The sequence below is a fragment of the Myxocyprinus asiaticus genome, chromosome 9 (assembly GCF_019703515.2).
Source record: "Myxocyprinus asiaticus isolate MX2 ecotype Aquarium Trade chromosome 9, UBuf_Myxa_2, whole genome shotgun sequence".
Classification (NCBI taxonomy): domain Eukaryota; kingdom Metazoa; phylum Chordata; class Actinopteri; order Cypriniformes; family Catostomidae; genus Myxocyprinus; species Myxocyprinus asiaticus.
The window spans coordinates 18,718,153-18,743,019 of record NC_059352.1 but is presented as its reverse complement, the minus strand read 5'-3'; the positions used below and the strand labels follow the sequence as shown (position 1 = coordinate 18,743,019).

The 24,867-nt window shown below is 40.7% G+C and overlaps 1 protein-coding gene across 6 annotated transcripts in view; it reads left to right on the top strand.

The window, feature by feature from the left end:
• Positions 1–7,827: 7,827 nt before the first annotated feature.
• The window catches only part of LOC127445706 (sodium/hydrogen exchanger 7-like), a 64,129-nt gene continuing 47,089 nt past the window's right edge, over positions 7,828–24,867 (top strand). For all 6 annotated transcript variants that reach the window (XR_007898038.1, XM_051705932.1, XM_051705931.1 and 3 more), the window contains exons 1-3: positions 7,828–8,141; positions 19,179–19,381; positions 24,008–24,085. Coding sequence is in view for 5 of the 6 variants with exons in the window: in XM_051705932.1 (XP_051561892.1) it covers positions 7,856–8,141; positions 19,179–19,381; positions 24,008–24,085 (567 nt within the window). In the remaining variant the exon portion in view is untranslated. The remainder of the gene's footprint in view (positions 8,142–19,178; positions 19,382–24,007; positions 24,086–24,867) is intronic.

The following is a 24,867-nucleotide window of genomic DNA, read 5'->3' as shown; positions in this document are numbered from 1 at the left end:
GCGATTTTTTTCATGGAAAGGTATGCAAAAATTGTTCCTACTCCCTTAAAGATATTAATGAAATAAGTGTTCTGAGATATCTCACTGGTCTCTGTGACAGCTGTAGACTTTGTAAACAGCAAACAAAAATGTGTCTGCGGACCGTGGACATTGACGTTTTTCGCTGCTCACTCTTTTAACTTGTTCTCGTAGTATTGTAGTTGCAGCAAATTATTGAGGCTTACTGCTATTTTTATGTCATGTTGCTCATAGCAATTTTCTGTTGAGGGAGCTACTTTGCTGCTGTTGTTTTAAACAACCGTTTCTGCACGATGTCGGTCTTAATAAAGCTCGTTTGGTATCTTTGGAGTGCGGGTTTTGGAAAGAGAGGGCGTGGCTAATTCAACGGCTCAGTCTCATTGAAGTAGAATGGCAAAAATTGCTTACAGCTCCTTTAAGGTAATTATAGGGGAACCACCATGTACAACTTAAAACAAACGTTCTTTTCCAGTAAAAAAAAAAAAAAAAAAAAAATGGTTCCTTGAAAACCAAAAAGTACCTAAGCTTTGTTCTGGGAACCAAAACCTAACATTACCAGAACGTTCTGGAAACCAAAAATTCTTAGTTGGAAATACGAGTTTTGAATGGGTGAGTAAATGATTTTTGGGTGAAATAGTAAACTATACCTTTAAGACAGGGTCGGAGACAAATTTTTACCGGAAAGTTCAGGATTCTTGTGGCACTTATAACATAGGTTTCACCATAGATATCTAATATATCTATTATTATTATAACTATTGATTTATATATGGGTTTATAACAGCTCACAAACAGAATGAAAGGAGAACACAGGGAAGCAGGTTTTTCCAGGCTCAGGTAGGACTTTTAATCGGCCACTTCAATGCTTTACAACTTCACAAGCTCGTCAGCTTCACAGGCACGTAGACTTAAACTCATTAGCTTCACAGGCACTAGTAACTTAAACACATCAGCTTCACAAACATAACAGATTAAATGTAGCAGCTTCAGGAGCACCGTGGCCTTCCTTGTGCCAGACTCTCTCACTCTCTGCTGGTGGTGTGGCTGCTTATATGCCGCTCTCCCCATGCTCACTGGAACTAGAGACAGGTGTTACACATAATCTAGCTCAGGTGCAAGCGCCCTTACTGCTTTCTCTCTCTCCGGACGGATGCTTGACCATGCCCCCGCTGCCACATATCCCCACCGCCCGACTCTGGAGCTCCCTTTTTAGTGAGATCATTCAGCGGGCTGGTGACATCTGAATAATTAGGCATGAATCTCTTATAATAGCCAGCCAGCCCCAGGAACTGTCTCACCCCCTTTTTGGTCTTGTGCCTCGGGCAGGTCGCAAACACCGCAGTCTTGTCAATTTGGGGATGCACTTGCCCATGGCCCAGATACCGTACCTCCACCCGCCCAATTCGTGCACTTCTAGGTGTTTGCTGTGAGTCCCGCTCGTCTCAGCTATCTCAGAACGCCCTCAGATGCTGCATGTGCCGCTGCCAATCATTGCTGTAAATGATGATGTCATCTAAGTAGGCAGTGGCGTAAGCCGAATGTGGTCTGAGGATTCAGGCCATGAGACGCTGAAATGTAGCTGGGGCTCCAAACAAACCGAACGGAAGCGTCACAAATTGGTGTAATCCAAACGGCGTGGAGAAGGCTGTTTTTCACGAGAAATTGTTGTCAAGGGGATCTGCCAATAACCCTTTGTCAAATCCAGTGTCGAATAAAATCGAGCAGTGCCCAACCGATCTAGCAACTCATCAACGTGAGGCAATGGGTATGCGTCAAATTTAGACACCGTGTTGACTTTTCTATAATCCACACAGAACCGTACAGACCTGTCGCTCTTAGGAACTAGAACAACCGGGCTGGACCAATTGCTGTGGGATTCCTCTATTACCCCCATATCGAGCACTGCATCCAATTCTTCCCGGACAATTTTCTTTTTGTGCTTGGGCAATCAGTAGGGACGGCTACGTACCACCACCCCCGGCTCGGTCTCGATGTGATGCTGTATGAGGCTCGTACGACCCGGTAGAGGGGAAAACACGTCTGCAAACAACTTTTGCAGCTTGGCAACCTCTGTGAGTTGATACGGTGAGAGGTGGTCTCCGCAAGTGACCGGGGTGAAATGACTGGGTTTTGTATTCACCTCTGGCCTGAGCTGCACCCTCTCCGGGACAACCGTAGCCAACGTCACAGGGACCGTCTCCCTCCACAATTTCAGGAGGTTGAGGTGATATATTTGACATGCGCCCCCTCTATCGGTTCGCTTTACCTCATAATCGAGATCCCCCACTCGTCGTGTGACCTCAAAGGGTCCTTGCCACTTGGTGAGTAATTTGGAGCGCGATGTGGGAAGTAATACGAGTACCTTATCCGGTGCAAATTCCCACAGCCGTGTTCCCCTGTCGTACAGTCGGCTCTGTCATTCTTGAGCTTGGAGCAAATTCTCCTGTGTTAGTTGCCCCAAAGTGTGGAGTTTTGCTCTAAGATCAAGAACGTATTGAATTTCATTCTTACTGTTTGATGGTCCCTCCTCCCAAGCTTCACGCATAACATCAAGCACGCCGCGCGGGTGCCGCCCATATAGCAGCTCGAATGTGGAAAATCCCATGGAGGCTTGCGGGACCTCTTGTACTGAGAATAACAGGGGATTGAGCCATTTGTCCCAATTTCTAACATCCTTGTGCATGAACTTACGAATCATATTTTTAAGGGTTTTATTAAATCGCTCCACCAGGCCATCTGTTTGTGGATGGTAAACGCTGGTGCGGATTGATTTAATGCCCAATAATTCGTAAAGCCCGCGTAGTGTTCGTGACATAAAGGTTGTGTCCTGATTGGTGAGGATATCTTTCAGAATCCCCACCCGGGAGATTATTTTGAAGAGTGCCTCCGCAACACTGCGTGCTGAGATGTTGCACAGAGGCACTGCTTCCGGATATCGCATTGCATAGTCCACTAGGACCAATACAAAGCGATGTCCGCATGCTGACCGCTCTAATGGCCTGACGAGGTCCATTCCAAACCTCTCGAAGGGGACCTCGATCAGCGGAAGAGGGCGCAATGGCGTTTTTGGTGTGGCCGGCGGCTTCACCAGCTGGCATTCGCGGCATGCCGCACACCACCTGCGAACATCGCTGCCAATGCCCGGCCAATAAAAACGGGCTATTAGGCAGTTCAGTGTTTTCCTTTCCCCTAGATGACCCGCCATGGGATTATAATGAGCCGCCTGGAACACCATTTCCCGACGGCTCTGCGGTATTAAGAGCTGGGTTGTATCTTCCTTTGTTTGAGCGTCCTGCGTCACTCTATACAACCGCTCGTTTATAATTGCAAAATAAGGATATGAAATTTCGACACCCGGCTGTTGTTGACCATTGATCACTCTCACTTGGTCAAAGGCATGCTTGAGGGTTTCGTCTCATGACTGCTCCAAAGGGAAATCCCCTTTGGGAAATCCCCCGAGGACGGGAGGGGCTGCAGCCTCTCCCCCCCCACACCATCCTGACGTGGAGCAGACGAAGACGGCCCTGGCTCCGCCTCCCCTGCCAGAGCATCGCACATCTCACATCTCATTGCTTTAGTGCAGGACCCATCCGCGCATATTCCCTTTAATACATTTCTAAATTCAGGCCATTTAGTCCCCAAAATCAGTGGATGGGTGAGGCGGGAAATAACCGCGGCCTCCACTCTATGTTTTGTTCCCCGAAATTTAATAAGGGTCACCACAGGGTAGTCGTGAATATCCCCATGCACACAATTCACCCTCACCGTTTTAGCTGTGCCCAAAGCCTCGCGTTGAATCAAGTGTTGGTGGATAGTGGTTTGATTACAACCCGTGTCCACCAATGCTTAGTGAGTACCCCCCTTGACACTTACCGGTATCAGGTATGCTCCGGCCCAATCGAGGTCATTCTGCAGAGTGTCAGGAATCCGGACCACCGTTCCCAGCTCCATCACAGGGCATTGATCCCAGAAGTGTCCCAGATCCCTGCAACTCCAGCAGACCGGCCCAGGCGACATGCCTGCACCTGTGTCGGCGGACACTTCCACCTGAGGGGGAGAGCGGCGGGGCACTGTCGCTGCTGTGGGTGATGCAACACCCTGTGCGTGGGGAACTGGCTTCAGTGGCGGGACTCCTCGCCTCCGCGGGACAGGAACGGGCTCTGGGGAGAGAGCAGAGTGAGAGAGAAGAGGGGAGGGGGAAGAGAATGGGGAAAACACAGGGGGAGGGGAGAGAGAGTGGGAGGGCTCTTCTGCCCTCTGGTACGCTGCCATATGATCCTCCGCCAATTGAACAGCCTCCTCTAGCGACGCCGGGCGGTGGCACTGGACCCATTCCGCCATTCCTCGCGGTAGCTAATGGACGAGCTGCTCCAATACCACCTGGTTGAATATTCTCTCAACGTCGCGATCCCCTGCCAGCAGCAATCTCCGGCAGGCGTCTCGGAGCCGTTGGGTGAAGGCAAACGGGCGGCCGGTCGTCTCCAACTTCATCGACTGGAAGAGCTGGCGATGCTGCTCTGGACTGCGGCCAACCCGCTGCAGGATGGTCTTCTTCAGGTCCCCATAAACCAGGAGGTTATAAACATGTGTAGTGTCTTGTTATATGTCCACAGCTGAAAATTGCCCATTTGTAAAGTGTCCTGATCATTAGCTTTACAGCTGACCTGGCTGACTGTATGAGTCTGCTATTTTAATTTTAACCAAGTTTCTTGAATGAAATGTGTCGTCAAAACCTTTACTCTTAATGTTACATGGCAGATCCAAACAGACACACTACTTGACACTACAAAAGATCAGCAGTACAGATAGTGTCTTTATAAAACATGAATCATATTAGATGATCTTAGGTGCACAAACCATAAATTAATACCCACGAGTCCGAGTCACGAGTCGAGTTAATGGACTCGTGGAATCAGGTGCATTTTTACTCAGACTTGTCTCAGACTCGAGCCGAGTCCAGCCGAGTCCAACCGAGTCCATGACATTTGTGACTAATGAAAAAAATGTAAATAAATAACAAAACAGAAATTAATGAACACATCTCTGTTTGCATGTAGCTGTATTAGCCCCTGAAGTCGTAGACGTAGCCAGAGTTGTTTCACTGTGATTAAGCAAACACACATATACGCACGCGCACAGGCACACTCATCAGTCAACCAATACGCTTGACTGTTACTAAAGAGACTACTGTATAACATCGACTACCGAGGTGGCTGGCACAATGAAAACATAAAGATGGGTATGTATCCAATGTAATAGAAACTAAACAAGGCAGTTTCACATGACACAGGACCTGACAACTGGTTAAATTGCACGTGGCGTTTGTGCAGCCAAGACGGTGCTTGCATTGCGGTTTCATCATGGTTAAAAACTTAAAATCAAGAACTCCATTGAGTCAAGTCACCCACATCATGTCTCTCACAGTTTACTAAAAAAGCATATCGAAATAAAAATACATAAAAATAGTATTCATATTGGATATTAAGCCTTTTTAGGCGTAATGTATATACACATGTAGGCTTCTGTAGTCTCTTGTGGTCAACACGCAGTGTTGTCAGCTTGAACTGGTCCATAATAGCTTGATGAATTAACTGTGTAACTTTTTAAATAGTCAGGGGAAAAAAGCATTATTGCTAAAGCAGACAGCAGCTCTAAACAGATAAACAGCACCTATTAATTATTGACTGACTATTTTCAAAACATTGACGAGCTGCTTAAAATACATTCTTTTACAGAATTTGTCCACCATTCACAACATTCAACCATGCACAATAAAATGTTAGGATATTTTGGGCAGTGAAATGTTTTGTTTATAATTTAATTATATACTATAAAATAAATGTATTATTCAATGACACAATGATTTGTGTATGAATGTAAACTTCATGTTATGAGATTAATTTAGTTGGTTATGATGTTTTTATATTAAATGTTTATTTTATTTTATTGTAAACCACTAGGTAACTTATGCACGTTTTTTTTTTAAATTTTTTATAGCCTGTATCTCTGACACTTTTAAAGGAAAATTCTGTTAAATTTATGACTCAAAATTATTATTTTTCATGTTTCTGTGGTTAAAGAAGAGCTCAATGAAATTTTCTTTGGTTGGTATTTAAAGATTTCAGACTGATTGCAGTCCAACGCAGCTGCCACTGAAGCAGATATCAATTATTATAATTTTTTTATCTTTTGCAGCAGCAGCTGCGAGACGCACATGGACGCATCAGGGATTTAGGTACACGAGCAGCACACAGAACTGCCCTGCATTGTGCGGTTTCCCGTAAATTAACTAGAAAATCATGTCCATGACGACATGGCCCTAATATTATCAGTGGGCTTTCCCAGAGTTTTTGGATGTAGCATTTGTCAGTCAAATCATGAGATGTAACTTCTCAGCGAGTGCTAATAACTTCTGTGTTGACTCATTTGTATGTACTGTATTTTCCTAAATCAGTCAGCAGATAGAGAAAAAAGGTTCAGAAAGAAATCTCAGGTATAGACTATAATTTCTTTAGATAGGGATAATTTTAAATAAAACTATTTAAAATTAAATTGAATTGACAAACTGAAAATTAAGTAAAAATGAAAACTAAATTAAAATTCGAAACTAACGCAGCTTTCACCTTCTTTAGTCTATGTTTGAGTGGAGGGAAAAAAGCAACAAATAATTGAAATGACAACAGAACGTAATAAGAATTGTGTTGAAGGACAGTTTTGTCTTCATACACCAAAAGCATATGCTTTCATTCTGAAACCACTTTGAAGTCTGTTCAGCAGGATACTAATCATAAAATGTATATATGAAATAGAGGTGTTTTTGTTACATTTATGTTGACAAACTGTTTTTCTTAGTTGTGAAGTTTAAAATAAGCTTAAAATATTGATGTTGAGTTTACGGTTACAATTTTAATTCAGATTCATGAACAGATTCATTCAGACTCGGACTCGGCCTGTTATGGACTCGGTCTTGAGTCGGACTCAGCCCATTGACTCGGACTAAGGTGGACTCAAACCCAACACTATTTGATTCCATGCTCATGAGAGCACTGTGACTCTAGTCCCTCCCTGATAGTAAAACGAAGTGTGATTGGTTGAAGATAGAGTGTGCTACGATTGGTCCAAGTAATGTGGCCGTTATCTGATTGGCTTGAGTAGATGATGGGTGGAGTTCACCTATTTGCAGATTTGTGTTCACATCTTGAGGCTAGATTTTTTTTAAAATCGACAAATGCATGTAACGATCCTCAAATGCACAGGAAGCGATCCACAAATTAATGCGCATGATTCACAAATGAATGCTGGACAGAGTTGTGTTTGTGAGTTAAAAAATATATTTGTAAATAAAAAATAATTAATATGCAAATCTAATTTTATTTATTTGTGAATTCACTTTCTTTTTGTGAAACTCCTAACATATATTTGTAAATCTCATTCTTTTTATTTATGAATTCATTTCATTTTTGTGAAACTCTTTCCATTTGTATGTTAATATGCAACAATTCCATCTCCATATTTAGCTACCATTACTATTCTGTATTTAAATTCATGATAAAGCGCAAAGTGTCAGTCACAGATAATTAAATATTGCGCACGTGTTTTGTATTCACATTCCAGAGACGAAATTGCCCTTTTTATTAATGTTTATATATATATATATATATATATATATATATATATATATATATATATATATATATATATATATATATATATTTTTTTTTTTTTTTTTTTAACTTAGTCGCGCGCGCGCATGTGTCTTTAAGAGGTCGAGTTGCTGTCTGCTGCTCATCTGACGCAGCTGAGGCAGTGAGTGAGTAAGGTAACAGCATCCTGCACCATGGAGGTGGTCACAGCACCAAAGCCATGGACATCTTATATATTAGGACAAAGCTCACTATTTCCTATTTTAATTTGCATTTTAAGCCAAAGTTATCGGATAAGAGCAGATGACGGCGGCATGGAGGAACTTACCACGGAGAAAGAGGCAGAGGAAAGTCACAGGCAGGACAGCGTGAATTTACTCACATTCATTTTGCTTTTGACCCTCACTATCCTCACAATATGGCTCTTCAAACACAGAAGAGTGCGCTTCCTGCACGAAACCGGGCTGGCTATGATATATGGTGAGAAATTGGTCTTTTAAACGTCGCTAAAGGTATTAAGCAACATCGCCGCCCACGTCTCAAAACCTATTGAGTTACTGCTACTATTACCGATCTAGATCACTTATCTAGACACATTTTGGGGCATCGTAGGCGCGTTCAGCTGAGCGGACATATGTTTAGGCATTATTGGAACATTTTTTGTTTGTTTTTGATTTATTGCGCATGTTCTGTGTAGGTAGGCAACATATTGTGTTTTGAGACACATCCATCATGTAAACCCTTAGCTAAGCCTCATATGAATGAGTGAGCCTGTGTAGCCTGCTAGCTTGAACCAGTGTTAGTGTAACGGTAGCCAGCTGGTAGGTAGCTGTGCAGTATGTAAACCTCACTCCCCTGGCCTCAAGAGGTGCACTAGCAACTGATGCTAGAGGCTGTAGCCTTTAGCCTCCTTGTACGCCGGTTCGAATCCCATTCGTAGTGGGTTGAGCAGGACCGGTTACAGTGGTGCCGTGACCCGGATGGAAGTGAGGTTTGGGGGGTGAGTGTAACGGCAGCCAGCTGGTAGGTAGCTGTGCAGTGTGTAAACCTCACTCCCCTTACCTCAAAAGGCACACTAGCGACTGATGTTAGAGGCTGTAGCCTTTAGCCTCCTTTTGCGCCGGTTTGAATCCCGTTCGAAGCGGGTCGAGCAGGACCGGTTACAGTGGTGCCGTGACCCAGATTGGAGTGAGGTTTGGGGGGAGTGTAAGGAAAGCCAGCTGGTAGGTAGCTGTACAGTATGTAAACCTCACTCCCCTGGCCTCAAGAGGTGCACTAGCGACTGATGCTAGAGGCTGTAGCCTTTAGCCTCCTTGTACGCCAGTTCGAATCCCGTTCGGAGGGGGTTGAGCAGGACCAGTTACACTAATATGGATCAAAAGTAATAATATTTGGTCTTGAAGTACTGTATGTTGTATTGGTTTTGGTAAGTGACTGTTTAGATGGGTGTAGGAGACACTCGCATTCTGGAACGTACCATAATAGCTGACACAAGTATTAGGCTATATGCAACACACAGATTTGGTATTGTGTAATGCGTTACATGTGTAGGAAATTATCAGTTTTCTCAGTTACACCAGGGCTTTACTTCGGTTTAGTACCTGTCATAACAACTGTTGAGTTCCTTATACTGGCTTTGAGTAATGTGACTCAAGGTTGGATGAGTCTACACAGCAACATAACTTAAAATACATGTGCTTGACATTCTCTGGATTGTATAGTATAAAGTAAATAAATGCTGCAGACTTGGCTGTATGTTGCACTAGCAGACATGTGCCAGTTTTGAAATGGAGCAAAATCATCTTCTGACACATCTAAAGAGTTGATCAATATAGAGCCATCTCACACATCAGATTTTAATGTCACATAATTGATTTGGTTGCAGCCCTGGTACCTCGGTATCGATACTTGGGCAAAAAATAAATAGCCTCAGATTACTGATGAAATTAAACCAAATCAAAATCTAATCACATCAGTTTTATTGTCACTTCACCATATGCACAAGTGTAGCAGTGAGTGAAAGTCTTTGTGCAGTTCCATAAACATGCAGTATACACATTTAGATACTGCATGTTTATGGAACTGCACCAAGACTTTCACTCACTGTAAAGAAAAGGACTTGATTAAAAGAACTGCATAAAGTTTTATAGTTACAAATTCTGTTTTCCATTAAAACATTTCTGGATTCCAGGTTTTCTGTTTGAACAAAAACAATGCATACGTAATACTTTAATCGAATGAATATGAACATTAAATTTTGTTTTTGGTTAAATAAAATGCTTCACAACAGAGCTTCACAGTATAAATGAAAATATTAATGAAAAAAATCTGATTTACCTGTAGAACAAGGCTGTTACAGCTTACTCACAGCCTGCTGATATTCATTATACACTTGCTTTTGTGATATTGCTTGCATATAATAATAATAATAATAATAATAATAATAATAATGCAGTAGTGAGATTTTTCTGTCATAATGTCTTTAATTTCATGCATCCAGTTAAACTGAGGTTTTATTTAGGTGGAACTTTTATTTTGTCTGACCTTTTGAGTTCTTCCTGTGTGTTTTTGACTGTAGTTTTTAATCTCTGCATTTCACATGAAATGCTGAAATACTCGCAGACTGTAAATTATTTAATAAAATGACATCCTTGTTCTGTTTAATGATCACGCTTGGCCATATTGACATTTGAATTTGATTAATTGTCAAATTGTCATTGTTTAAATAAAAAAATAAAAATGTCACATCCCGTTAAAGTTTTCTAATAGCACTATACTGGAGTATGGTACCAAAATTAGCAACAAGATGATATTGTACCGGTTTAAGAATTTTTTTAGTTGCGATTTTTCATTAGTACCGGTATACCGCGAAACCCTACAGCCAGCAGAAAACTCGCGAGTAGCGGCTGTCTGGTCACAGTCAAGTGTGCAACAACGCAAAAATTCATTTAGGATTCAGGTGGCGAAGAAGGCCTGGGCAGATGTTGAGTGTGTGTGAAACCAGAAACCAGCCTCTTTTTAATGCTGTACTTTATACTCTTGGAGAGTGGCGTTAAAAAGAAACTTGCCGCTAAACTGCCAAACCAAGCAACTTTCTATTGGTCAGATTGACAGATCTGCCTATCAAAGTTCACCGAACTTGAACTCCACATGCAATCCGTGATGTAAAATTCTTCGCCACCTGAAATCCATCACATGAAATTCACGATCGCACGGAATCCCAGCGAGATGACCGAATTTCGCCCACAAAATTTCGCAGTGCGAAGGTAAATGTGAACGTGCCTTAAAAGTAACAAAATATAAGACTAACAAAAATCTTTGTTTGAAGTGACAGCAGTTAGTAAACAATCTTTGTGCAGCCAGGATGAGATGAAACATTATAAAGTCTAACTTGTTCTATTGGGATGAATACGAGCCAGCTAAAAACTTAGCTGCACCTTTAACCCTAGTTTGCACTACTTTTCTATTTATATGCACCATTCTACTCCTGCCCAAAATGAATCAATTGCCAAGGTTCAAGGTAATATTTCTTGCTACTCTACTGCTTCTCTACTGTATATCAAACCCTTCAGAAAGAGCTGTCAGGGGCTTTCTGCAACCACCACCTTTGTCCTTTGAGAACAACACACTACCAGTAAAGTGGTGTTATTCTGTTGTGCTTGGTGTACTGTAACATACTCCACAGTGCAGGGAAAGAAAGATAATAAGCTTTTTTCGGATTCTGATTGGACAGGAGGTATCCGAAGTCACTCATTGTCTAGGCCTGGTTCTAAATGGGATGCAAACCCAATTACTAATGCCCTGCACATGCTCAGTTAAGCCAGTGCATGAAACATAGGCACTCAGCTAGTGTGTGTGTGCTTTTTTGTCCTTCAACTGTAAAATCGCTCTTCCGTATGTTGAGTTTAGAACTGAAAGTCAGACCTTTTCTACACTCTGATGACCACTGTAACACACACACACACACACACACGTGCATTCACACCTCTCTCCCCTCTAATTCAGTTTCATTGCAGACATTAGTCTAGCTGTTACTGAAATATGAGATGCTTTGCTAAAGAAAATATGATTAATACAACAGCTCTGACCATGTTCAATCTCTTTCCCTCCATACTCTAAAATTACACTATCTTACCTATTGCAATTTAATACAGTAGATGTCTGTGCTTGTACGCAGGTTACCTGGTGTGCCACCTGGCTTGTAAATAAATTTGCATACAGAGTTCATGTTCATTTATTTATGTAATGACTGTCAATATTGAAGTTAACATGAAACTGCTTTAACAGCCCATTTTACTTCTGTAATTTGACACAAAAAGAGATTGCAAATTGTTTGGATTTTGAAAAGTGGGCATATATATACACAGACAAAAAAAAAGACAAAGGAAACACTTAAGACATATAGGATATACACTATATAGATATATATATATATATATATAAACAAAATCAAATGTAACAAATGTATACCCAAACTGAACAAAATGTCTCTCTCCACAGCCTGTCACTAAGCACCCTCCAAAAAGGCCAAAAACCTTCCCCATTTTCTATCATATGCAGCCGAATTGCCAAGCCGTCTATACGACATCTCTTCAAATGACGCTACCTTGCCCAATTCAGTGCACCATTCATAAAAAGAGGGAGCGTTCGTAGATTTCCAACCCCTCCCAATCATCACGCCGATGAAGACCCAGCTCTTTGCATAACCATCGGCTATATCAATAACCGCCCCATCAGCCAACACACAAAGTCTGGGACAGAACAGAACCTGAGTGCCCAGGACCTCACAAACAAAATTCTGGACTCTCAACCAAAACTCCTGAATCCTCAAACAAGACCAGAAGGCATGTATTAAATCGCCATACTCCAGCTGGCATTGCCAACGGGTGGGTGTGTCTTTTAAACCCAGCCTATACAATCTAGAGGGAGTCCAATATAATCGATGCAAAATCTTAAATTGCATCAGACACACTCTTGCATCTCTAGATGTAGACTTGATGTTTTTTAGAATCCTAGTCCACACTCCCTCCTCCAATACTAAGTTCAAATCTTTCTCCCACAATCTCTTGAGAGAAGTTGAAGTTCCATCCCCCAGACTCTGAATTAGCAGTGAGTAATACACTGATGCCTCATGACCTTGCCTAAAAGCATTAATCACCTCTCCCAGAGTATCTGCCGATCTAGGTGGGTGCAAGCCACTCCCAAAAACAGCACAGAGCAGGTGACGCAGCTGTAAATACTTATAGAACTGAGATCTGGGAATCCCAAAATGTTGAACCATATTTTCAAATGATCTCAACACTCTGCTCTCATATAGGTCACCGAGTGTAGTAACCTCCCTCACAATCCACTCTGACCAACAGAAAGGGGACTTAACAATATATAATTTTTGGTTCAGCCATATACTAGAGGCAACATTTAAATAAATGTCTGAATTAAACACTCTGGACACTTTTGACCATACCGAGTACAAATGCGAGATAACGGGATGTAACACAACATCTACAATTAAGAGAGGCTTTGCAGTGGCGAAATAGGGGCAAGAACTTGATGTTCAATACAAAACCAGGGAGGGGCTCTTTCAGGTGGAAGCGACCAATGATTCAAATCTTGGGTAGGCCTAGCCCACCTTTGTCAATTGGCCTATGTAATTTGTAATGCTTACCATTCCAAATGAAGGACTTCACTATGTTATCAAATTGCTTGAAATAAGAGAGGGGACATCTATAGGGAGAGATTGTAACAGATAGTTACATTTTGGAATACAATTAATTTTAATAACAATAACCTTCCCAATCATCGATAAATGTAATGAAGCCCACCTACCCACATCGCTCAAACCTTTTAATTAAAGGGTCAAAATTAACTCTGACTAAATCACATAACTCTGCTGGGAATAAAATGCCCAAATACTTAATGCCCTGTTTGGGTCATTGAAAGGCGCCCGGTTGAAAAGCCGTTACTGGGCAGTACGCAGTCAGAGCTAAAGCTTCGGATTTAGACCAATTGACTCTGTACCCCGAAAATTTAGAAAAGGAGTTGATAATTCTGTGGAGGCAAGGCATAGATCTAGTGGGGTCGGAGACAAATAATAAAATATAATCTGCGTGAAGCAAAGCTTATGTGCCACACCTCCCGCCACCACCCCTGGAAAATCATCCTCCTTTCTTATCACGGCTGCTAAAGGTTCCAGGGCAAGACTGAACAATAATGGGGAAAGAGGGCAACCCTGCCGAGTACCCCTATTCAGAGTAAAATAATCTGAAATTAATCCATTTGTTTGTACCGCCACCACAGGGTGTCTATAAAGTAACTTAATCCATCCAATAAAAGTATTTCCGAACCCGTATATTCCCAAAATCTTAAAAAGATAATCCCATTCCACCTCAAACGCCTTTTCTGTGTCAGGTGAGATGGCAGTGACCGGAGTCTGATCATTCACCACTGACCACATGATATTAATGAAACGCCTAATGTTGTCAGAAGAGCTGCTGCCCCGAATAAACCCCACCTGATCTATATGTATAAGAGATGTCATAACTTTTCTTAATCAGTTAGCCAGAATTTTTGCCAACATTTTTACATCTAGCTGGATCAGGGAAATTGGATGGTAACTTTTACACTCACTTGGATCTTTGTCTTTTTAATAATCAGACTGATTCGGGCTTGTGTCATGGTTGGCGGAAGCTTTCCATTCTTTAATGATTCCGTATAAACTTCTAACAAAAGTGGAGCCAGTTCTGTAGCATAAGATCTAAAAAATTCAGCGGCAAAGCCATCTGGCCCCTGAGCCTTGCCAGTAGACAGGGCCTTAATTACCTCGTCAAGCTCCTCCAAGTTTATCTCAAAATCAAGATACTTTTTTTGCTCAGTCATCAGTTTAGGGAGTTCTAATGGTTCAACAAAATGTCTAATATCTTTATCAGTAGACGAAGATGTGGAACTTTAAATATCAAGATAGAACACTTTAAAAACATTATTAATATCAATGGCTGTGGTAAAAATTTCACCCCCAGCAGATTTCACTGAGGGAATGGTAGAAAAAGACTCTCTGCTTTATATATCTAGCCAAAAGCTTCCCTGCTTTGTCCCCCGACTCAAAGTATGACTGTCTTGCCCTGAATAACCAAAACTACACTTTTCGTGACAAAATAGTATTATATCTGTATTTCAAACGGGTCAGTTCTCTGAGGCCATCAGAGGAAATGCTGCGCTTCAGCTCTGCCTCTGCACTTTTAATATTCCCTTCCAATTCCACGAGTTCTCGTGCTTTGGATTTTTTGGTGAATGAGGCATACTGTATGATCTGACCCCTAAGAACTGCCTTAAGTGCCTCCCAAGCCATGTCAACAGAGGATACTGATGACCAGTTGGTCTCCATATAAACACCAATTTCAGTCTTTATCATTTGTTGGAAATCAGTATTTTGCAAAAGGGATACATTAAAGTGCCAACTATATGATTTCTATTTCTCTGTATGTGGCAACATCTCTAAACTCACCAGGGTGTGATTTGAGACTAAAATGTTTCCAATTGAGCAGTCAACAACAGATGAAATGAGGGACTATATATATATATATATATATATATATATATATATATATATATATATATATATTAAATCTTATTGACTGATGAAAAAACATTTATAGTCCCAACCAGATGGGTTCAAAAGTCTCCAATTATCTGCAAGACCAAGATTTTTACACATCCTGTGAACAGTCAGTGTTGCTCTAGGGGGCTTACACACTTTAGTTTCACTGTGATCAAGGACTGAGTCCATCAAAAGATTGAAGTCTCCTCCCAATATTATATCACGAGTGGTGCCAGCGGCTTGCAACTTCCCTTCAAGATCTATAAAAAAGCCCTAATCATCAGAGTTAAGTGTGTAAATATTAGCCAAAATCAACCTTTGCCCCTGAATTTCTCCTAAAACAATAACGACTCTTCCTAATTTATCTTTAATCTGTTTGAGGCATTTAAATTGTAGATGTTTATTTATCAGTATAATGACTCCCCTACTCTTACTTGAGCCAGCACTAAAGAAAACATGTCCACCCCATATATTCCCAAATTTTTCAGCTTCCTGCGGGGAAAGATGCGTTTCTTGAAGAAACACTATCATATTTCTTACGTTTAAGAAAAGAAATAACCTTCCTTCTTTTTATGGGGTGTTCCAACCCATTCACATTCCATGTGGAGAGAGACAATCCACTCATACTAACATTTGACATTTTGATATAATAGAAAAAAGTAAACTGTGTGTCAAAAACAAGATTATATAGACCACATTCCCCATTACTGCAACAATCAAACCCCGAACAAAACAGACAGAAAAGAGAAAAACGTGTGCATTAACCCCGCGCACGACAGCGGCAACCGGTGTCAATCCCTCTAAACTCAAAAAGGTCCATGTACGCATACGAGAGCCCCTGCGATAACTTTGCCATCGGATTGCTCAAATCCGGTGCTTCTGCACAAATTTTGTGAGGCAAAATTACATAACAGAAAATACTTTGTAAAACAGACCCCAGCCAACATGCAGAATAAACACAAAGAACATGTAGATTCATTCACATAATTGTCTCGAAGGTGTGTTCCTCCACAAAACAAGCTCCAGCTGATATAAAGCCATTCAGGTTCCTCGGACAGACAGCCAAGTGATCAGTGAGCCGGCTGTTAAGAGTGCAACAGATGATGTAATCATTCTAATGTCCCTAAAAAATATTCCACAAAAACAAACTCCATCCAACAGGAGGCATAAGCACAAAGAACGAACAGATTCATCCACAACACTGTCCCGAAGGAGTGTTATTCCACAAAACAAACTCCAGCAGCTAGGCGGAAGCAGCGCAAAAAGAAACAAAACGGGCGCCCAGCTTCCTCAGACAATCGAGTAGCTGAACAGCGAGTCAGTCCACTAATGTAAGACATCAAATGGCTTACTCACTCCAATGTATTTATGAAGGAGAGTGCCAGTTTGGGACATGTAAATACTTTGCTGCCGTCCTTGGTGTCTATTCTCAGTTTGGCTGGAAACATCATTGCAAAAGCGATCTTCTGTTGATGTAAGAGTTTCTTACGTTCCTTGAACTGATCGTATTTCTCTCTTGTCGAATTTGCAAAGTCCGGGAACAAGAAAATATTGTGATTCTTCCAAGAAAAATTTCCTTTGCTCCTCGCCTGGCACAACACGAGATCTTTATCAGATGATCTCAGAAACTTGGCCAGAATTGATCGGGGCCTGTCTCCCTCAGCAGATCTGCGAGCAGGGACTCTGTGAGCTCGCTCGATTTCCAGTTTATGGCCTGTTATGTCCAGCAGACTCTGGGAGAGCTCTTCCAGAATTTCACCATATCTCTGCCCTCTTCATGCTCAGGAATTCCAACAATCCTTATGTTATTCCTTCTGCCCATATTTTCGAGATATTCCAGTTTTTCCAAAATGTGTTCCAAGTCTGTTTTGGATGCGGGCAGATTAGCGGATAATTCCCTTTCTGATGACTCCAGATAATCGATCCGTTTCTCAACATCTGTCGCTCTTGTGACCAACTCAGAGAATTTTGTTTCCATCGCCGTAATCGATCGACATATTACAGCAAGATCCTCCAAGTCAGGAACAACCTTCGTCAGCATCACCGAGATTTTGGACAGTTGACGCTGAATTTCTTCTCCCGACGCGCTTTCCAAATCGAGTCCCCGGCTCACGGCCTGTTTGAGAATGTCAGCTTGAACACGTAAGTGTCTTTTAATGTCTCCGGAGTCTGAGGATTTGGACTTCTTTGCCATGTTTACCTCAAAGAGCAAGTATGTAACCGGGTGTATCGAATCTCACCGGATTATAACATGAAAATAAAAGTAAACTAGCAAAGTGCGCAGAGCTAGTCGCTCGCACGTCTGCTTCTTGCATGGCGTCACGTGTCCCTCTCTGTGTCGCATTTGTGAACCCACACCACAGATGTCCCACCTATTTTAATAATGAGCTCCTCTTCATATTCTTGACTTGTTTGGGAGTTATCCTTTTCTGTGGAGACTTTCTCCATCATGGTTTTTCCTTGGTCAAAAAGGGTCTTCCCTGGTGGCTGACATACATGGTCTATTTGTATGGTTTATTACATAATTACAATTAATTAATATTTTATGTAGTTATGTAGTTGCATTTCATGTATACATTGAATACACAAGTTATTTTTGATCATGTAAGCATCTGGAATGGTTTTTGTTTAACCTGATGTAATTAACACCTTATTTCTACAGGGCTGGTTATCTTCTGACTGTAAATGAATACAGCACCATACTGAGGTGGGACTGTGCTTTTAAATATGTTTTTTTTTTCATTAGGCCCTTAATGATTTAAGGCATCTCTAAAGAGAATATCTGAAGGCAAGCGTGGCCAGATTGTTTCCAAATATCAAACATCATTCGAACAGAATTTTATTAAGGGTGATGCTTACCCTTTATTTTGGTGCATGACACAGTGTTTTCTTTTGATGTCCAGTAATGTCTTAAGATGTTTAACTTCCTCCATAGCACTTTAAGGGAAAAAACTTCTCACTAGAATTCAAATGGGTCAAGAATGTTTTGTGGTCTGCACCGCGATATCGAGAGAAGCCGGATTGAGTAGCACGAGTGATCCTGCTTTGCACTCTCCTGTCTCTAGAGCATAAATATGGGGAAGCCTGCGCGCAACACTCACGTGAAACACAGATGCGGGTGTCAGATAAGCATATTTAGAGCAGAACGCAAGATGAATGTCATTTAATTTTCTTTGGTGGCTGCCAAAAATTATCAATGTCGGAAAAACCCTGTCCATGTTTCTTCAATTCTCTCAGTCTCACTTGAAGCCCTGCTCACTGATAGACATGCCTACACCATGCACATGGGTATTAACATATCACGAGATACATGATATAGCAAAATCTGTATCAATTGACGCTTTATATCAACGCCATAATATATATCATCAGATCGCCCAGCTCTAGGGTCTGTTTTGGTTTCATGTCGAAGTAGGTCTGTATTGTGACAGAATCCCTTTTTTTTTTTTTTTTTTTTTTTTTTTTATAGATACTTAAGACTATGTGCAAGTATGGAAATACCCTCCAACAGATTTTACTCCATAGGCTTATGCTCATAACTAAAAAAAATTGCAAAAATTGTTTAAGGTCCACATCCACACCAAACTGTTTCCAGACAGGTTTCCCGAACACTCTTCCAAACCTGTAGTGCTACAACAATTTCATGCAATTTGAAAGTGCCACAGTGTTTACATCCTTTGGGGTAGTCAAACTACGAATGGCTTGCGTATAGTCAGTTCACATTAAACTAGAAAAGGAGGACATATTTTAACATCAGAACAATTACATGCTACACCTTTATCTTTTCACTTTCAAGAAACCGGATTTCAGTTGAAGGGATTATGTTTTTGTGTGTGTTTGGTCAGAAGTGTAACCCTGTTATTGCTGTAAAGCCATGTGTGTATGAGTGATGATTTATTGTCTGTCTATCTGTCTGCGAGCAGGTTTGTTGGTGGGTGTTATTTTGCGGTATGGCATCCCCTCCACCAGCTACCACAATAAAACTCCTCCGAGCTGCTCTCTGAAGGTGGGTCCTGTCAGCACGCTGCTCCTCAACGTTAGTGGAAAGTTCTTTGAGTACACGCTCAAGGGGGAGATCAACTCCAGAGAGATCCACAATGTAGAACAGAACGACATGCTGCGCAAGGTACGTCAGCAACAATACACTCAGGTTTATCACTGCTAAACCTGTAGAAGAGGTTAGTCATAGGTAATTTTTTTTCTTTTTGAGGTTTAATTCATGTGCCTTTCAGAAACGTTATTCTTGGTGCACTTTTTGCAATTCAAAAAAGAGGGTCCAGTCGTTCCTTAAAGAAATGGTTCCCCCAAAAATTTGTTTCATCATTTACTCAAGCTAATTTCATTCCAAACTTGAATGACTGCCTTTTTTGCTGTGTAACTCCAGATGATATATTTTGAAGAGCCTCTGAGCTGCTTTTTTTCATAAAATGAAAGCATATTGTGACCTATGGTCATTAAGCTCCAAAAAGGGCATTCTCATTCGTGCAAAAAGTTTGAAAATGAGATTTGAGAGCTGCAGTGGAGGGCAAGATTTTCAGTGAATAACAACTGAAGTTTTGGTGTATTGCACACAAAGCTATTGCATGGCTTCAGAAGACAAAGGAGGAGGCATATGGACTACTTTTATGATGCTTTTTTGTTCTTTTTGGAACTTGATTGCACCTGTTCACTAGTGGTCATCTGATATGGGTTTTTTATTGGCCAATGCTGATATCCAGAGAGGGTGGCCAATAGGCTGATACAATGCCGATATATCGCACAATTTAATATAGTATAACATAAACATAAAATTGCTAAAAAATAAATAAACTATATTTACTACATTTTACACAAAATTGTAACTTTGGAAAAATAGAATCTTTAAAAAATAAGATTGTATTTTAAATGGTAGATCGCAGTTTCTTTTGATTTCTGTTTATTCATAAAATTTTTGTGAGTTATTTGCACATGAAGAAACTAATATATTAGGAAGAAGGATATAACAGTACACCCAGTAGTCAAGCAACAATGGATGGCATGTGCGCATTAGTAATCGCATTTTCTCACAAAAGGCCGAATCAAACCCATTGTACATACAGTACATAATGAATATGACATTTACTCATAGCGCATGTGAAGCGCTTTCCTTTAAGGTTGCACTCAAGTGCTCGTGCGGATCCAGCGCGAGTTGCAATCTCCAGACAGTTTAAATGGGCTGAATCACCTGCTTGGATTGTCACGAACTGATCATCATGATTTGTGAATTAGAGGAACTTTTGATCCTGATCCTGAAGTTTTGATTCTGGCTGATAGGATATGCTTACAGAGGAAGTTATTAGAAGAGCGCTCGAAGGGAAGAAATAGTTGGATTTCCATGAGTTTCGTGAATTCCATCTGTTTAAATGAGACATTCGCCTTTTTACAGATGGTATATGATAGAAGTATGATATCATTATATGATTTTTATCATTAGACAAGAAAGTTAAAAGTTACAGGGAAATGCTGAGGAGAGGCTGATAGAAAATGTGCTTTAGAGGAAGAAATACTGTATGAATGCTTCACAGGATGTTGGATTTCCTAAAGTTCTGTGAGGTTTGTTTATTACATCTGTTTAAACAAGATATCCACATATTTGCAGACTTTTAAACACAATAAGTTAAACACAAACTTGCACTTTTTCACAAAGAGCAGGTTTATTGATACTTTTAAAGAATATCTTAAAGATCTGCACTGCTAAGTCATGATGGAGGAACGCACATACACATAGTGCTTCCAGAACTGTGTGACACGCTGTAATTTCCAGTCATGAAATGGTTAAAGTGTTTTGTCTGTGCATCCTAAACCGCGAGTGTTTTATTAATAAGAGTCACACAGTTGCTACAATTTCCCCGGAAGTGACAGTTTTGTTCTTTTGAACGCAAGGGATGGAAACGCGGCTTTATCTGCACATTGTTTTTGCGATATTCAGATTTTTCGCATAAATTAAATTTGCAACTTAGATTGAAACATAGCTACTGCTTTTGTCTGATTTGCTGTTTGTTCAGGGGTGTGCAGTGCGAGCTGAAACAGGTCTCGTGTCTTGTGGAACAAGCGCATGTAAAGAGTTTTCACTCCTCTTTTTTTTTTTTCTCTGTTTCATTCATCTGAAAACTGTTTGCTAGACAACTGTCGTCTATGAGAATGCTGTAAATGATCTCTGATCATCTCAGGAGGTGCTGTGACTTTAGTTCACTTTATTTCCATGCGGTTGGCATGCATTGTGAACACAACTCTGCAGGTTCAGTAATATATATCTTTGTATTAAAGAAACAAAGACGAAAGTGATTAAATCATAAAGTTAAAAAAAGACACGTTCACCTTGAATCTAAAGTTGAGTATTATTTTCTTTTCTTTTGGCAGCCAAAATGCAATACAAACACACATTCGATAAGAACACATTTGGCAGGATTATTTTGGGAACACAAGGGAATTTATTAGGCTTATTTATTTTGATTATCATTGTCTTTACGTTTATAATTGTCTTCAGTTCTTAATCTGTAGGCTATTAGTAATTTTCCATCTGGTGTTGTTGACGGATGCTTACATGATGGCAAATGGAGTCGTTGGAGACGGTAAATGTTTGGATTTGCGGTGGTGATTAAATACGATTTTATGATCTCATCGTTATTTTAATTCTTTATTAGGTTAGTTTAAAGTGCAATTTGAATTTAGAAATGTCTTTTAAAGTTTGTGTTTCAACAAATGAATTACATTTTTAAAGCAAAATCAATAAAAGCAAAAGAAATTCACTGACCCTCGGCAGGTGGTTTGACGATGTAAACGGATATCGCAATTATTTAAGGCAATTGTCGCTAAAATATTTTTTACATTTCGCCCAGCCGTACTTAACATGCAAGCAGGCGATTCTCAGCACCCTCACTATTCTAAGAAAAAAAAAAAATAGGCCAAACATGATAATTAAAATTCTCAGAATATCGTCTGATTTATCGGCCTCAGTGATATATCAGTTGACCACTAATATGGACTACTTTTATGGTATTTTTTTGTTCTTTTTGGAGATTGATAGCACCTGTTCACTGTATGCTTTCATTGTATGGAAAAGAACAGCTCAGAGATTCTTAAGAACTCTCATTTTGTATTCCACGGAAGAAAATCAAACGGGTTTGGAATGACATGAGGGCGAGTATATGATGACAGAATTTAACATTTCTGGGTGAACTTACCCTTTTTAAACATTTGTTTAGCTATAAACGTTAATGTTTGCTCAGTTTTAGTGTGTATTATGTGTGAACCTCACTGATATATATACACTGATCAGCCACAACATTAAAACCACTGACAGGTGAAGTGAATAACATTGATTATCTCGTTACAATAGCACCTGTCATGGGGTGGGATATATTAAGCAGCAAGTGAACAGACAGTTCTTGAATTGAATGTGTTGGAAGCAGAAAAAATTGGCAAGCATAAGGATCTGAGCGACTTGGACCAGGGCCAAATTGTTATGGCTAGACGACTGGGTCAGAGCATCTCCAAAACGGCAGTTCTTGTGGGGTGTTTCCGGTATGTTAGTACCTACCAAAAGTGGTCCAAGGAAGGACAACCGGTGAACCGGCGACAGGGTCATGGGAGCCCAAGGCTCATTGATGCACGTTGGGGGGCGAAGGCTAGCCCGTCTGGCCCGATCCCACATAAGAGCTACTGTAGTACAAATTGCTGAAAAAATGAATGCTGGCCATGATAGAAAGGTGTCAGAATACACAATGCATCGCAGCTTGCTGCGTTTGGGGCTGCGTAGCTGCAGACCAGTCAGAGTGCCCATGCTGACCCCATCCACTGCTGAAAGCACCTACAATGGGCACGTGAGCGTCACAATTGGACCATGGAGCAATGGAAGAAGGTGTCCTGATCTGATGAATCACGTTTTCTTTTAGATCATGTGGACGGCCGGGTGTGTGTGCGTCGTTTACCTGGGGAAGAAATGGCAGCAGGATGCACCATGGGAAGGAGGCAGGCTGGCATTCATGTGGTTGTTACTTTGACATGTACCACCTACCTAAAGATTGTTGCAGACCACGTGCACCCCTTCATGGCAACGGTATTCCCTGATGGCAGTGTCCTCTTTCAGATAATGCACACTGCAAAAATTGTTCAGGAATGGTTTGAGCCCGTCTGCCACCAACAATTATCCATGCAGTTACCTAATCAACCAATCGTGTGGCTGCAGTGCATAGAATCATGCTGATATGGCTCAGGAGCTTCAGTTAATGTTCACATCAACCATCAGAATGCGGAAAAAATGTGATCTCCGTGATTTGGACCGTGGCACGATTGTTGGTCCCAGATGGGCTGGTTTGTGTATTTCTGTAACTGCTGATCTCCTGGGATTTTCACGCACAACATTCTCTAGAATTTACTCAGAATGGTGCCAAAAACAAAAAACATCCAGTGAGCGGCAGTTCTGTGGACAGAAATGTCTTGTTGATGATAGAGGCCAACAGAGAATGGCCAGACTGGTTCGAACTGATAATGTCTACAGTAACTCTAAGATAACTGCTCTGTACAACTGTGGGGAGAAAAAAGTATTGCAGAATGCTATTTTGAGGTGCGGGTTGGTGCTGTTTTGGCGGCACGAGGGGGGCCTACACAATATTAGGCAGGTGTTTTTAATGGTGTGGCTGATCAGTGTGTATATTTATATATATATTACATTGGTGAACTTTCATTTGTTAATAGCTACTAAATTAAATCTTAAAAAAATGTGCTTTTGCAGTTGACCTTTGACCCAGAGGTGTTCTTCAACATTCTGCTACCTCCCATCATTTTCCATGCTGGATACAGCCTCAAAAAGGTACAACTGAAATCATGAGCTGGGACTTGCCAGTATTTTAAATGAGATATTAGCTTTCGTTTTGCCTGTTTAGTAGAATATTCATTTGTCTTTATCTATGTACAGTATGAAATTGTGAGAGATGATCTGGATTCTAGTGTAACCTGATCTCTTTCTCTCACTGTTGTGCTTCAGTGGAAGTTTATCCGCAGGAGAGAAGTGTGATTCAGACTACATGCTCATGATAAAGTTACTAAAAGCTATGATGAAACTTTTCTTGTTCTTATGTTATACTGGCACATTTTAAATTTTATATTTGTTTGAATTAATTAAATTTCGATTATTTTAATTTGAATTTAACATTCCATAACCCATATGTGTGTAATCAGACCTTGACCTTTTGTGTATTATTTGTAAAGCCAAGTTTGGTTTCAGTGTTCGGCTTTATTGTTCCTCATGACCTCTTATTCAACTGCTTACAGTGTTACTTCACCCTATTTATGGAGCTTTTACATAGCTCTTTGGCAGTAAACAATTTTGGCACAAAAAAGACTTACACACAGAAGTAGTACAACTAGTCTGCAGTTCTTATTGTTTGTTAAATCTTGAGTATTTAATTCATTTTTATCATCAGTCCAGCAGAAATCGTAAATCTGATTATTAAGCAAAGTATTAGCACTCCTCTCCTCAAAAAGCTGCAGAATTTGAGGTATCATTCATGTCCATAGCACAAACGGTGCTTACACATGTTATGCATTAAATGTTTCATGTTTAGGGTTAGGGTTCCTTCTAGAGCAATTTGA